Here is a 14,426-nt window from a genome sequence, read left to right as displayed (position 1 = left end):
CTTCGTTACAGCACGATGCTCTCCTCACGCTGTCGAATAGACTTTTTTATCCGTTTCCTTTCCTTTTTTTTTTTTTTAGAGCTGTTCCTTTTTTATCGCAGGTATCCCCGACCGACCGAGTGATTGTATCTCTTTCGTCGCGATTCCGATAGCTGATCTGCCGTGCAAAATTGTTGACGCGATATATTCCCTTCTTATCTCGAAGTTTCACCTCGAATCGGATGAAAAACGTTGAGACGATACAGAGACTTGGAACTGAGAGGGTTATAACGTACAATTGCTTTTGAAATGAAAAATCATTTCCTGCTTTTATTCTGATTTTCTTTTTTCTTCTTTTTTTTTGTGGTCTTCTTCTTTTTTTTTTTTTTGCTGCACGTAACTTGGCAAGGAAGATAAAAATAGGTTGACGATGAAGTAGACGAGAAATGAAACAAGTTTTAGGCACGAACAAAGCAAGCTCGTTTCTCTTTCTATTTTTTTTTTCTCTCTCTATTTTTCTATCTCATTTTGTACACAATATTCTTTTCTTTTTTTTTTTTTTCTTTTCGAAGAGGGGGGAAAACGGATAAATCTCGATAGAAATCCCACATTGGCACATCGGTCGTTCGACTCTCGTCTCTTACCGTTTCAAGTTTCGCGTCAACCTTTGTTTATTATTATACATTATTCTCGTGTGAAAGTAACAGCGAATCGTATCGATCTTTTTTTTCTTTCTCTCTTCTTTCTTCTTTTTCTCTCTTTTTTTTTTCGTCTATTCTTCGGTGATACCATTTACATTCGTCTTTGGCTATTGCCCTCTGTTGTCGTCTTCTCGCAAGATTCCTTTATCCGATAACACACACCGCCCATGCATACACGCCCCCTCCAAGTTCCTGTCTTTCCTACCTTTTTTTTCTTCTCTTTCTCTCTCCCTCTCCATCTCTCTTTATCTCCACGTCGCACGACAACGGCCTGCACGAATTTCTACCGAGTTGATGATCGAGGTAGATACATCTCCTTTTAAAAGTTGGTCGAGGGTCGAGGGTGAGCCGAAACAAGTTCACGTTTCGCGTCTCCATTTCTTCACACCCCTTTTCTCTCTCTCTCTCTCTCTCTTCGTCGACTCTTCTCTTATCTCGGGGGGTAGTTGAACAGGGCCCGGAAGTGCCAAGGGGCCGTTGTTAGATATTAATTGATTCTTAAGGCCACCAGAGTGATTATCTCCTTACAATCGTTAACTAACATTTAATAGTTTGCATTTTTTTTTTCCCCTTACTTCTCTTCTCTGTCTTTTTTTTTTTTACTTTTGGTTTTTTTTTTTGTTTTTTTTTTCTCCTTTTTTTTGTTTTTCATCATCGTCATTCTCTCTTTTTTTTTTTCCTCGCTCGTGATCAATGCAAATCACGGTATCTCGTGGTATCGAGTTTTAATCTCGAGTAAAATTATCTCGTCCCCCATATCTTGCTTTATCATCGTTCCCTCTTTTTTTTCTTCCTCTTCTTCTTTTTTTTTTGTATTTTTTTTCGTATTTTTTTTTTTCTTTTTTTTTCTTTTCTTCATTTTTAATTCAACTCCACCGTCTCTCGATTGGTCTTGGTGACGACGGTCAACGTATATAAAACGGTATCCACGGTGAGGCACTTTTGAGGCCCAAGCCTAGCTCTTCCGAGTCCGACGAGTGTCGCAGCTTTCGTTATCACAGGCACTCGTGGCAGGAATCGACCCCAACCTTTTTCAAAATTTGGTATCGATAGGCAACAAGAATATCCATTTCATCGCTATCCACGACTACTAAATATATCACCTAACGATTTCGTTCGATTTAGGCTAAATAAATTAGAATGTAATTACTCTCTTCCTTCTTCTCCTTTGGGCATTTTCTTAGCTACGTCCGTTTCATTCGTCTCCCCTCCTTTCTTCTTCTATCCTCGAATCCATTCTCGTGGATTCTTCGTTCATCCATGCATTTCCATCCACCTCTCGAAACGAGAGGGCATCTTACTACCCTTCCTCTTCTCGATTACGATTCAGCAGGTTCCGGTTAATTTTGCTAGGCTTCTTTTTTTTTCTTTTTTTTTTTTTTCTTCCCCCGTTTCCATACCAGAAAGCGCAATCAATCCCGATTCGTACAGGACTCGTCCCTATGTTCCGTTCTCTGGCTCGATCGTCGCTACTTGGTCACGCTTCTTTGCCCCCGATCATCGCCGATCGGCATTATCACGAGTTCTTGGCCGGTTTCCGGCGCTGTTTAACCCGAATCGACGGCTCCGTGCCGCCCACCGCCGAGAACAGGGCCAAACTCACTTCCTCCGGGTGAGACGCCGCCACTTTTCGTATACCCACGTTCTTCGTGCTTTGTACTTCGGACTCCAACACCCATTCGTCCGGCTCGCTGAGAATGGAGATTGAGGTTAATGGACGATGGATCATTAAAAGATAGAAAGATATATAAATAAATGAATAAAAGTGATCCAAGGAAACGATTTACTCACATATCTTGAGGGTACCATCGTAACAATACTTTAGTCTTCCCGTCCATCTCTACTCTTCGGGCTAATACCTGAAGAAGAAGAAGAAGAAAAAGAAGAAAAGATCGAAAAGATTTTATCCTAATGAAAATTCCAATAAAAAACGAAGGGAAAGGAAATTTTCCTCGCTTCGTCGAGCTTACTTGACTAGTTAGGGCCATCGAATTTCCCGGTGTCTCAGCGAGACGGCCTTGCGTCCTCGACTTTGCCAATTGAAGCAACCTGTGCTGAAGACCCTCCATCACTCCCGAATCGAAGTAATCGAACAATCTCGCTGCAAGATGAAGAACAATGAACTGGAAAATTCGAAAAGCGAGAATCTCCAACAAGGAAGGAAGTATCCTACCTGACCATGGCTGCCGCCTATATCGAAGTCGTTTACCGTTCCTTCTTACTAATTTCCCTCCGCTCTCGCAGCTCCGTCTGGCGTTATTGTTGCTCGTTTCCGGTTGATTAAAGTGTCCGTTCACGTGCCTCTCGAGAGCCGTCTGCAAAGCATTATCGTACGAATTAACGGCCGGAATTGGGCACCTTCCAGGGAGAGCACGGATTCGTAAAAAAAAAGAAATAAATAAATAAACAAGACTCGAACTTCGAGGCCACGGTATATATACACTGTAACTGGCACAGATAGATAAATAGACAGATAAGCGGATGGATGGACACTCGCGGAAAAAAGAAAAAAAAAACGTCGATGAGATACTTCGCCTCGTAGTTGAAGTTTATTTTCAATATGGCTTCCGATCCCATTAGCCCTCTGGTGGCGAGTTACGGATGAATCTAATCGGGTCGGTTTAACCGCGAAGAAAACTCGCGATCGAACTCCTTTCTTCCTTCTTTTCCGGACGAGGACGAGTCAAAAAAGGTTCTCTCGGTTGCGGGTGGACAGTTTTTTTTTTTTTTATTATTATTATCTCGGCCGTCCCTGGAAAATGCCCGCCATTTTCCCGGGGAAACGGATCGAGCGAGGCAACAAACTACTCTCGGTTTTTTCGCTTCGCTTCGACCGCATACTTATGCGCGCCCTCGCGGTTAACGGTCGGAAGATGACGGTAAAGAAGAGAGTTACAATTTTTTTTTCTTCTGCTTGCCAAAGCGGGATGGAATGGGAAGGTTAACCTTCTTAACCCTTCAACTGCGAGTGTGATTTATAAATCGTGTAATTGAAATTATAGCCGGAAAAGGTGGTGTATAAACAACGTGTTACGTTTTGCTAATATCGAATAGCTGTGGCTATATATATATATATATATACTAAAATAAACATAAGATAAATAGAAATATGGATAAGTCTTTCAGCTCGAGAAAGAGGCACGTTGAACAAAATGTGAACAAAATATGGTTGATGGAAGATTTAAGATTTATAAATTTTGAGATTTTAGATTTCTATGATTACATTATCTGGTATCACGATTTCATTTTACTGAAATATTTTTTTTTTTTTTTGCCGTGCTAAAGTAGTCGCAGTTAAAGGATTAACTCGAATCGATTTGTCTCTCTACGTCTTACGTTCTAAGAGAAACCAGGGAGGCACAGCTCGAACAATTTCGAACGAGAAATTTCGTATTCGAGATCGCCCGGGACGAAGGTCCCTCGTTTGCAACGATACATTACCTAACATCCAGTTTCGGCATCGATAGCAAAAAAAAAAAAAAAAAAAAAAAGAAGAAGAAGAAAAAGAAGAAAGAACGATTCGTCTCTGCATCTGGGATACTTCAATTAGCGTTGAGGCTCGTTGAAGTACTAGTTGATGCTCGTGCTCGACATAAACATAGTAGAAAAACATGTTTCATTAGTTTGCTTCACACATTGCTCTCCTCGTACGAAATTCGATATGCACGGATATACACGGAAAGAGGAGCTGGAAAATCTCTCACCGATCTTCAAAGAAATCGAACGAACGAGAAATCGGACGCGATTGAATGAGACTCGACTTTCGATATCGAAGAAAGAGAGAGAGAGAGAGCCGTTACCTGAGAGCTGAATCTGCTGCCGCAGCCGTCGACTATGCACCGGAAGGGCTTGTTCCCTCCGTGAGACAACACGTGCCGTTCCAACCACCTCCTCGAACAAGAACTCCTCCCCTGCACCTTGCAACCCTGCCACTGGCACACGAAGTTGTCGCTCCCTGTTTGGGTGTTGATGTGAGCTACCTGAAAATTCGTTTTCAATGCACGATCAATCGCCTACACCGGATATTGTCCCATCTCGCCTTCTGTCCCTTCCTTAGAAACGAGAGCTCGAAAAATCGAGCTGGACTCGCATTCTAATTTACCTGCAAATGTTCGAGAAGTTCGCCGCTCGACTCGAAGCTCTCCTCGCACTTGTCCCACCGGCACACGCCGCTGTCGGTCGCCTGTTGCCTGTCCTTCTCCGGCTCCCGGGCCGGGAATCGTATGGTGGTCGGGGCCGAGAGTATCGGCGAAAGGGGTGGTTTCGAGCCGCCGCTCCCCGAGTCCTCCTCCTCCTCCTCGACGTCGTCCTCGTCCTTGCCCTCCTTCCCCCCCTCCTCGGCCACGGACAGCCTCTGGAACGGGTGGTGGTGGTCGGGCTGGGGCCTGAGCGAGCCGAGGATGCCGCTCGTCACGTTGTTGTTCTCGTTCACGTGCGACGCGAGGATGCAACCCTTGAGGGCCGCGGCCTCGTTGCTGAGCGCGGGGCTGGGCGGCGAGGGCGGGGACGGGTCCGCGCTCGCCTCGGATGACGCCAGCCTGGATCACGACGTGATTTAGAATCGTTCCTGACTGATTCGAAAAATCGAAGGATGTGTACACATACCTGAGGGAGGAGATCTTGCAGGGGGGAATGTTCTTGAGGACCTCGACGTTGGAGATGGGGATAGGTTTGGCGAGCTTCTTCTCCATCTTGCCGTTGCTCCTCGGCACGAGGACCAGCGGCGGCTTCTTGGTGGGCGGCGGGGACATGGCGAGGTTTCTCGCCTCCCAGTCGTTGGCCGGGGCCCGCCCGCTCGGCGACACGGCCCCCAGGTACTTGGCCAGGCCCGCCTTGCTCCTCTGCACGGTGGCCGGCCTCCGAAATTCCGACGAGCTCTTCGCTACCAGCACGGACATCGCCTCGCTGCTCTTCTTGATCTTCTCGAAAGAAGGGGGGAAGCATTCGTTTCAGTTGGTCGATCGAGGAAAGAAAAGAAATAATAATAATAGGAGTGGAGCAACTCACCTTGGGTTGCTGGGGTTTGATCTGGGTTTTGAAGTACTCGGTGATCTTGCCCTGGGACTCGTGATGATGGTGGTGGTGGTGGCTGGGCTTGCCGCCGGACTTGCCGCCTCCCCTCGAGCCGGGGTCCGCGGCCCCGGACCTCGGCAGGGCGCCTGCCTCGGGCTCTCCCTTCAGCCTCTTGTAGGTGGAGCAGGCGGTGGCCGCGAGGGGCGGGGTCCAGGGCCACTGGGGCCTGGTGCCGATCTGCGAGGAGGGCGCCAGCTTGGGCAGGGAGGGCAGTGGGCTAGCTGACGCGCCCCGTATCGCCGCTACCCCTTCGTCGCTGCTCGTGCTGCACGGGGAACCGGGCTCCGTGATGTCGCTGGTACCGCTGCTGCTGCATTCCCCGCAGGACACGGCGACGCCACTGCGGGAGGGAAAGATCATCGTGGTTAAACACTTTTTTCGTGACTTGATTCTCCGGCTTATCATCTCACGAAGCAATGATATCGTGCAAAATGATGTATATGTATACTTGGCGACATTGTGAGCTTAGATTTTTTTTTTTTTTTTTTCATTTATTTCTAATTAAAGTTATTTCTAATTTCGTTGAGAAATTAGCGCACAAAAAAATCAGGAAAATGATATATATATATATATTTGTCGACACTTTGAGGTTAGGTTTTTTTCGACGTTGGTTCGATAATAGTATGATAGAAATATTATTTTCAAAGTTTTTATTGAATAACAAAGTTATTTCTAATTTCTAATTGAGAAATTGACGGTGGAAAGTAGCGATGAAAAATAATGAGGAAAATGATATATATATTTGTCGACACTTTGAGGTTAGGTTTTTTTCGACGTTGGTTCGATAATAGTATGATAGAAATATTATTTTCAAAGTTTTTATTGAATAACAAAGTTATTTCTAATTTCTAATTGAGAAATTGACGGTGGAGAGTAGCGATGAAAAATAATGAGGAAAATGTTATATATATATTTGTCGACACTTTGAGGTTAGGTTTTTTCGGCGTTGGTTCGATAATAGTATGATAGAAATATTATTTTCAATGGAATAATTGGTTCGAATTTCTAATTTCTAATTGAGAAATTGATAGAAATATTATTTTCAAAGTTTTTATTGAATAACAAAGTTATTTCTAATTTCTAATTGAGAAATTGATAGTGGAGAGTAGCGATGAAAAATAATGAGGAAAATGATATATATATATTTGTCGACACTTTGAGGTTAGGTTTTTTTCGGCGTTGGTTCGATAATAGTATGATAGAAATATTATTTTCAATGGAATAATTGATTCGAATTTCTAATTTCTACTTGAGAAATTGACGGTGGAGAATAGCGACGAAAAATAATGAGGAAAATGATATATATATATTTGTCGACACTTTGAGGTTAGGTTTTTTTCGACGTTGGTTCGATAATATATAGTATGATAGAAATATTATTTTCAAAGTTTTTATTGAATAACAAAGTTATTTCTAATTTCTAATTGAAAAATTGACGGTGGAGAATAGCGATGAAAAATAATAAGGAAAATGATATATATATATATTTGTCGACACTTTGAGGTTAGGTTTTTTCGGCGTTGGTTCGATAATAGTATGAAATATTATTTTCAAAGTTTCTGAGTTTTGTATAAATGGAATAATTGGTTTGAATTTCTAATTTCTAATTAAGAAATTGACGGTGGAGAATAACGATGAAAAATAAGAATATAGTAAATATGAGAGCACGTTATAGATTTTTAATGCCCGAGAAAGATCGTCAACGGCCGCGTTTACAATGCCACGTTTCCAGAAAACGATACTCGATAACTCGACACACACGCGCGGCATCTTATAGTAGCGAAAGGGTCAAAGTATAAAAGTTTCACGCGTTAATTTGTGCGCGAAACCATTTTAAGCCTGCTTAGATATTCACCGAACGGGATCGAAAACGGGGTGCAAAGAGTGTATTCTTTTTTTCAAAATAGGGAGTGGGAGTGTACTTTAGCCCTTTGGTCGCGTGTGCGTTTCTGCGGTTTAGGGGTGGGGAGGGAGGGAAATTGCACGTTTACCGGGTAACGGTATTAGCAGCAAACCTAATTACAGGGTCAGACACTGGCAATTGGGGCCGCGAGAGGCGTTCCGCTCGTTCGTCCTCGCAGCGAGGAATTGTCTCGAGACGTTATCGTTCTCATCTACTATTCGAGTGAAGAAGAGGGGAAGCGAAGGGGGAAAGGTGAAACGATATATTTATTTGTGTATTCGCTTCGATCGAACACTGTGTTCGTTCGACAATCGTAGAAATATCATTTTCATGGTTTTCCAGTTTTGTGGAATAACGAAATTATTTCGGAGGTTTGTTAATGCATTAAAAGAAAAAATATATATTGCAAACGTGATTATAATCTTATTACTGTTATATCGACGCCCTTGATTTGGATAATTTATTTATTTCCATGCGAATCGAAACGAACAGCGTGTAATTATTGTGGAGAAAAGAAAATGAAAAATAAGGATACATATTCGTTAAGGAATTGACGGTAGGGGGAAGGAAAATAGTGATAAAAATAACAATAACAAACAATGAAGGAGCAATTACGTTATTATTAAAATATCACGGAAAAACAACGATATAGACTTTAACATATTCGACAAATTTTCTTTCTCTATCACGTAAAGATATGCGTGAAATATTAAATTATAAAAGTTTCGCGCGTTAATTTCAACGTGTAATCATTTTAAATTAGCTAAAGAAATTCACCGAACGAAAATAGCGCGAAGTTGGTGTTGGTGAGAGTGAAAGAGTGAGTGAATGAGTGAGTGAGTGAGTGAGTGAGTGAGAGAGAGAGAGAGAGAGAGAGAGAGAGAGAGAGAGAGAGAGAGAGAGAGAGAGGAAAATTGACGAAATTTTACGCGGACGGACGGATGGAAGGAAATGCGAGCACGAATTTCTGTTTAGTTGGCGAAACAGAAAACCTAGACTCGAGCCGGTGCTTGCACCTGCGTTACGGGAACGGTATTGCAAAAGCAATCGTATCGCATGCCAGAGCAGTAGTTCGCGTTTCGCCGCGAAAAAGAATGCTCGTTGGAATGAAGTTTGCGCTCCGCTCTGGAACGAGGATTGAATTTACGCGCGCGCGCGCGCAACATCGACGCCGTTCCTCCCGAATACCGTTTTCTCCGTTTCCCCCCACCTCGTCCACCCGTTGTCGCTTCGTTCCTCCGTCTGAAAAATCCACCGCGAGCGCCCTCGCCTCTCCGATTAATTTCACGATAATCGATCGATTACCCGTTCGCTCGAGATTGATTAAAAAAAGAGAGAGAGAAGAGTTTTCTTCTCTCCTCGCACCTGCCTCGCACCCACGACATCGATCGTAACCGATAATCGATCGAACGAACGGTTTCGTTAGTTGGCGACCGATAATTGGTTCGCGCTCGAGCAAAGTCGAACGCGTGCGTGATGCACGCTTTGATGCTCGTTAACGAGGCAACCCCTTCCCTCCCTGCTTAATTTTTAATTCCTCCCGTGATGATCGTTGTCGGCTCGATTCGATCGAAACGATTCCGGTTCCGCGATGCCCTTGTTGTCATTCGCCGCGGTGATAAGATCGAAGGAGACGAGATAACGAATCCGAGGGATAGAAAGGAAATTAAACGAAACGGAAAGAAGCGAGCGTTTTCTATAAGGTTCGCGTGATTTCTCGTGATTTTGCGCGTCTCGTCGGCGAGCAGTGACCGAGACGGCGTAAATTCTCCCGGACGATAAAACGCGATCCTAGTTTTCAGGGAAGGAAGGAGGAAGAGGGGAGGAGAGGGAAAGGAGGACGCGGGCTCGCTGCTCGACCCGACGGAGGCATGCACGCCGCTCTCCATGCTTTTCGCCACGGCGGATATTTTCGGAGGCGCGATCGTGCGCCGTGCTGTCGACGTCACCGGAGAAAGAAAGACACTGACCTTTCCACATTACGATTCCTTTCCGACATTGCGTTTACGCAACGACGCGCTCTGTCGGCCGAGGGCGAGAGACCAACCGGGAGAAACCAAGTCGCGCGGTCGTTCGTTAAACTCTCGACCGGCTGGTGAATGACGGTCATTGTGCCATCAAACTCCTTTATCGATTCGAGAATCTCCTCCGGGTCGGGAGGGCCCTCCTCAACCGACCGAACAACGTCGCCTCCTCTCTCCTCCTATACCTGTATATACGAATCCCCCCCCCCCCCGTCTCGACCCATTTCTCTCCTACGTTCTCAACTCTATTCTAATTCCTATCGAAAATGCGAAAATTTCCCATCCAACCGCGTAATCGAACTGCGTGATTCGCAGACGTGAATGAAATAGGGTAACGCGATACACGAGCCGACGAAATTTTTCAAACTCGAAAGTTTATTACGAAACAACGGCACGCGGTACCACCTCCTTCGGTGGTTTGGAAAGGAACAGCTTTTTGACAATTTTTCTTCGCGAGTCGTATCGATCGATCCAGAGATCTATGCGGCGATAGGATCGCGAGGCCAAGTTCTTGCGGATCACGCTACGTAGATTATATTGTCCTTGCAGGTGGCTCCTCCGTTCGGAGGTGCACCAAGGCTTGGACGATGCTCGCACATACACACACACAAACACGTATCCACGCGTTTCCATCCACTCGACCAAGCCATTCTCTCTCTTTCCCTCACTCTCTCTCTCTCTCTCTCTCTCTCTCTTTCTCTCTCCTCGCGTATCCGCTCCACTCTTATTTTCCTACACACCGTTTCGCCAATGTTATCGTCTCTCTCTAACTCTCTCTCATTCTCCACCGAGCCTTTCTCCCTTCCTCTTTTTGCCAACGTACTATTTACCAGCGAAGTGCACGTTTCACTCTCGGGATTTCTTGTCCACTTTACCGCCGCTCTTTTCCCTACATTCGTTCCCCTCCGCCCTCCCCCTCCCCCTCATTTCCTCTAGGTTTCCCGACCGCCGAAACATCTGTTCTCCGCGACCGAGATTAAACAGCGGGAGCAGCATTAGTTGGTTAAGCGAAGCGAAAACGATCGAAACTTTTCGAAACTTTCGTCGATTTCTCGATCGTTGTTCGTTTACGTTTTCCAACATCGAAACCAATGCCGACGCGCGAACAAATTTTCAAAGCAGCAAACGGCGCTAGTGTCGTCCGACAAAGTTCTCGCAACACCGTTTAGCTTCTTTCGACAAGAGACAAAGCCTTTTGCGTAGCTGTTTCTCGATCGCAACGGACTTCTTGAGAACAACTTGCAACTGTTATCCAATTATAGAAACTAATCGAACAAATTGCGCCTTCTTTTCCCATTGCTTCCACTTATCGAAAAATTACTTCAACTATTCCATCGTTCTTTCCGCCCTTTTATTCCTCGAACCAGACGAACATCACCGCGTCCCCTCTCGTCGCGCATCCACTTGTTTAGTCTCTCTCTCTCTCTCTCTCTCTCTCTCTCTCGCGTTCTTTAATTCCCTGTGTCGCGGCCCCTCAGCCCTTCGCAGATTGTTCGTCACCCCTAAGTTCATCCGATGTCTTCCTCGGTTGTCGCTGAAACATCGTCCATCGTTCTCTTTTCTGCTAAATCGCTTCATCCCTCTCTATCCTGACCCCCGCACACCCCCCCAGACCCGAATTCTGTCCCGTTCCCCAACGCGCGCGCCTCTTCACAGTCATCCTCGTCCCACTCGTGTTTAACCTCTTAGAATTCCGCTTCGTGGCTCTTCGTCCCTCTTCGGGAAATCCATCCTTCTAATTCCACCGCGTCCTTCGCTCTCCTTCCTTTCTCGATCCTTCTATCGCTCGCTTTCTCGCTCCTTTCTTCGCCTCCCTCTCTCTCTCTCTCTCTCTCTCATTTTCCTCTCGCCGCTCACTCTCGCTAGTCCCCACGAAGCTAGTTTCTCTTTCCCTCTTTATTCTCGTTCCCCTCGTATCTTTCAGCTCCATTCGCCCTTTCTCGCTCGCGCGCACCGTACCTTCTCCACTCCCTTCCCCCCAACTCGGGCCGCGTTCCTCGCGTGCGCTTTCTCTCTCTCTCTCTCGCTCTTTCTCTCTCTCTCCTCTCCCGCCTCCCCCCCATCCTTCTCACTGTCTCGCCCTCCGACGTTGCCTCTCTTCCCCTTCCTTATCAGCAGGCCGTGGGCTTGGAAGCAGCGTCCAGCGATGGGAATGATGCCCTCGCACACAGTTTTGCTCGTATCGATTACGATTCCGATCATGCCCATTACCACTCGATAATATCCGCGTACGATGCGATCTTTTGCCTCTCCCCCTTCTCTCCTCTCCTCCACTCTTCGCGATCTTCTTACTCGACGATCGATCGCGCGCCAACTTCTCTCCCGGATTTTAATTTCTCGATGCTATCTTTACTTAGGGATCTTCGGTTAGGGTAATCGCCGTTTCTAGCGTGACTAAAGTTATTATTCATTCCTTAAAATGCACCAAAGAGCTTCGAGGTTGCAAAACAAGGCTACGGATTAATCATGCATTCCCCGACGTTCCGTTTGGTCGAAGGTTTCCGAACCTTATTTGTATCGGTCCCATCGCTAGCGCATGCGCGTCCACACAAACGCACACGTTTTCTCGGTCCGTCTCTGTCGGTCGCAGGTCGGGGAAAATGGTATTCGCGCAACTGTCTCCTTCCTCGTCTCTATCGGGGAACCGTTCTCTATCCTCGTCGAACGTACGACGGCGGAAATGCATGCTCACCTAAATACCTCGAGTTATATTCACAACTAGAACCGACCGCGCGGACAAGCAACGATATACCCCGCGGTTGCTCGTTTTAATTTCGAGAGATCGAAATTTTTCCAAAATCTAAAAAAACGTATAAACCATCGAAAAAATTCCCCTTCGATGAACGATACGAGATATTTCCATCTCTCTCATTCTCTTATTCGACCATTTTTTCTTCTCTCTCTCTCTCTCTCTCTCTCTCTTCTCGATCCTATCGAATTTTTCGTTACATTTACCGACGAAAGCGAGTCCCTCCCCTCCCGATATAGAGGGGACTTTTTCCCAGGGAACACGACGAAACGTAACGTCGAAGGAGGAGGAAAGGATAATTTTTGATCACGGGTCGAGGAGGCATGACGCGTCGGGAGATGGATGTTCGATGGGCAGCACAGCGTTGCGTAACTGACCTACGCCCAATCCGCTGATCCTCGGTACGGTCACGCGACGCACGCACAATACCGGCACACGAAGTCTCCGTCCCTCCACCGCTCGGCCCGTTGAGGGAGGGGTCTCGTCCCCTGGTAACTCGGTAGGGTGCCCGATTACGTAATTTTCCCGGGGAAAAGAATTTCTTTAGGACTGGGAATGACTCTCGAGGCTCGGGAATAAAAGTTGACGAGGGAAGGTGGCATCGAATTTACGAAGCGACCGTTGACCCTCCCCGCCTGGCTCTCTTGCCTCCGCCACTTCTCGAGGGTCAAGTCGATCGACATCCCTTTTTCCAGCCATCGTTCGGGGGGGAAGGGAGGGCGGCTAATCCATAATCTCGAGGCGTTAATACCCGTTTCAGCTTCTTCTAAGGGATCGCGAAAGGAAAGGAAAAGGTTCAAGGAGGGAATTAATCGCCGCGAATCGACTCGACCGAAACTTCCGGCAACTTGGAGGGGTCAAGGTTCGACGCGCCGCTCGGCTCGCTCGGTTTAAAAATAACGGTTTTGTCGGCTTCCACTTCCGTCCACGGCGATGTTCTCCGTGCTAAATTTAAAAAGATTTCCCGACCGTCGCAATAACCGTTGCATCGGATCAATCTTAGATTCGATCCCCTCCCCTCCCGTTCACGAAATGAACGAATAAATACGTCGTGTCGTACCGATGAACCGTTCGAATGATAATGGAATATCGGTTATAAACGCAAAACAGTGGCGGCGTAATTTTAACTGGCGATGTTTGAATGCCGGCTCAACAGCTGGCCGCTTTGAAAACAATCCGCCGCGGAGGGTAATTTAATCGTCATTATTGCGACCAATAAACAACGATCCTGGCATCCCGACGCGATACCTATGTAACGGCTTCGCCTCGAGTGGACGGCGCTCGAGTGGATATTTCAACGTTTGCGCGTATAATAACATCGCCAAGACTTCGATCGATTCAAAAGGAAAATGTTCGCCCCCTTTCGATCGTTTCGCCCGAATCGCTCCTCGACTCTCTTTCTCTCTCTCTCTCTCTCTCAAGCCTCGAAGAATCGCGACCCTGAATCGTGGGAAACGACGCGCACGCATAGAGAGAGAGAGAGAGAGAGAGAGAGTCGATATTCGAATCGAACGGTTGTTTTTAATTGCCCGTTTAACCGAGTACAACCGCCGTTTAATCGCGTGTAAAATCAGATTTACGACAACGTTATCCGGTGGTTACGTCGCCTCATCGATCCGTCTATTTCGTGGTAATAATTCTCCTTCGAACGAAGGAATGCATCGATCGAGAAAAAAGGAATAGTCGAGGAAAATCTCGAATTCGTTTCATACGGTTTCCAAGTTAATTCGGGAAATCCTCGACTCGATTATATATATTTGCAAGTCGTATATACGCGAGTCGTACGCGTGGCGAGAGAGAGGAAAACTTATCGACATAGGTGCGCGCCGATTAACTCACGGCTGTTAACCGGCCGCGTTCCCTATCGCGATATTAATCTCTTTAATAGCGTTACATCTAGCATACGGTGGAGAGGCCGCGAACGTATTAATAGCTTCGTACAGCATCGTTTCTACAGCGTTTATCGTTTCTTTCTCCTCGCCCTTTCCGGGATCGTA

At 46.2% G+C, this 14,426-nt stretch overlaps 1 protein-coding gene across 1 annotated transcript in view; it reads right to left on the bottom strand.

Annotated features, from left to right (window-relative positions):
- Nucleotides 1-318: 318 nt before the first annotated feature.
- The window catches only part of jing (AE binding protein 2 jing), a 66,001-nt gene continuing 51,893 nt past the window's right edge, over nt 319-14,426 (bottom strand). The window contains exons 2-9 of the mRNA XM_086906618.1: nt 5,688-6,093; nt 5,286-5,599; nt 4,783-5,218; nt 4,481-4,660; nt 2,854-2,995; nt 2,651-2,781; nt 2,472-2,539; nt 319-2,371 (exon numbers count right to left, since the gene is read on the bottom strand). Coding sequence (XP_086762744.1) covers nt 2,197-2,371; nt 2,472-2,539; nt 2,651-2,781; nt 2,854-2,995; nt 4,481-4,660; nt 4,783-5,218; nt 5,286-5,599; nt 5,688-6,093 — 1,852 coding nt within the window. The 3' untranslated portion in view covers nt 319-2,196. The remainder of the gene's footprint in view (nt 2,372-2,471; nt 2,540-2,650; nt 2,782-2,853; nt 2,996-4,480; nt 4,661-4,782; nt 5,219-5,285; nt 5,600-5,687; nt 6,094-14,426) is intronic.

The sequence above is a fragment of the Apis florea genome, unplaced genomic scaffold (genome assembly GCF_048593485.1).
Source record: "Apis florea isolate Af1SG1 unplaced genomic scaffold, ASM4859348v1 contig_2495_pilon, whole genome shotgun sequence".
In the NCBI taxonomy this organism is placed as follows: domain Eukaryota; kingdom Metazoa; phylum Arthropoda; class Insecta; order Hymenoptera; family Apidae; genus Apis; species Apis florea.
Note: the sequence above shows the minus strand (reverse complement) of the source record. Positions and strands in the feature narration are given on the sequence as shown.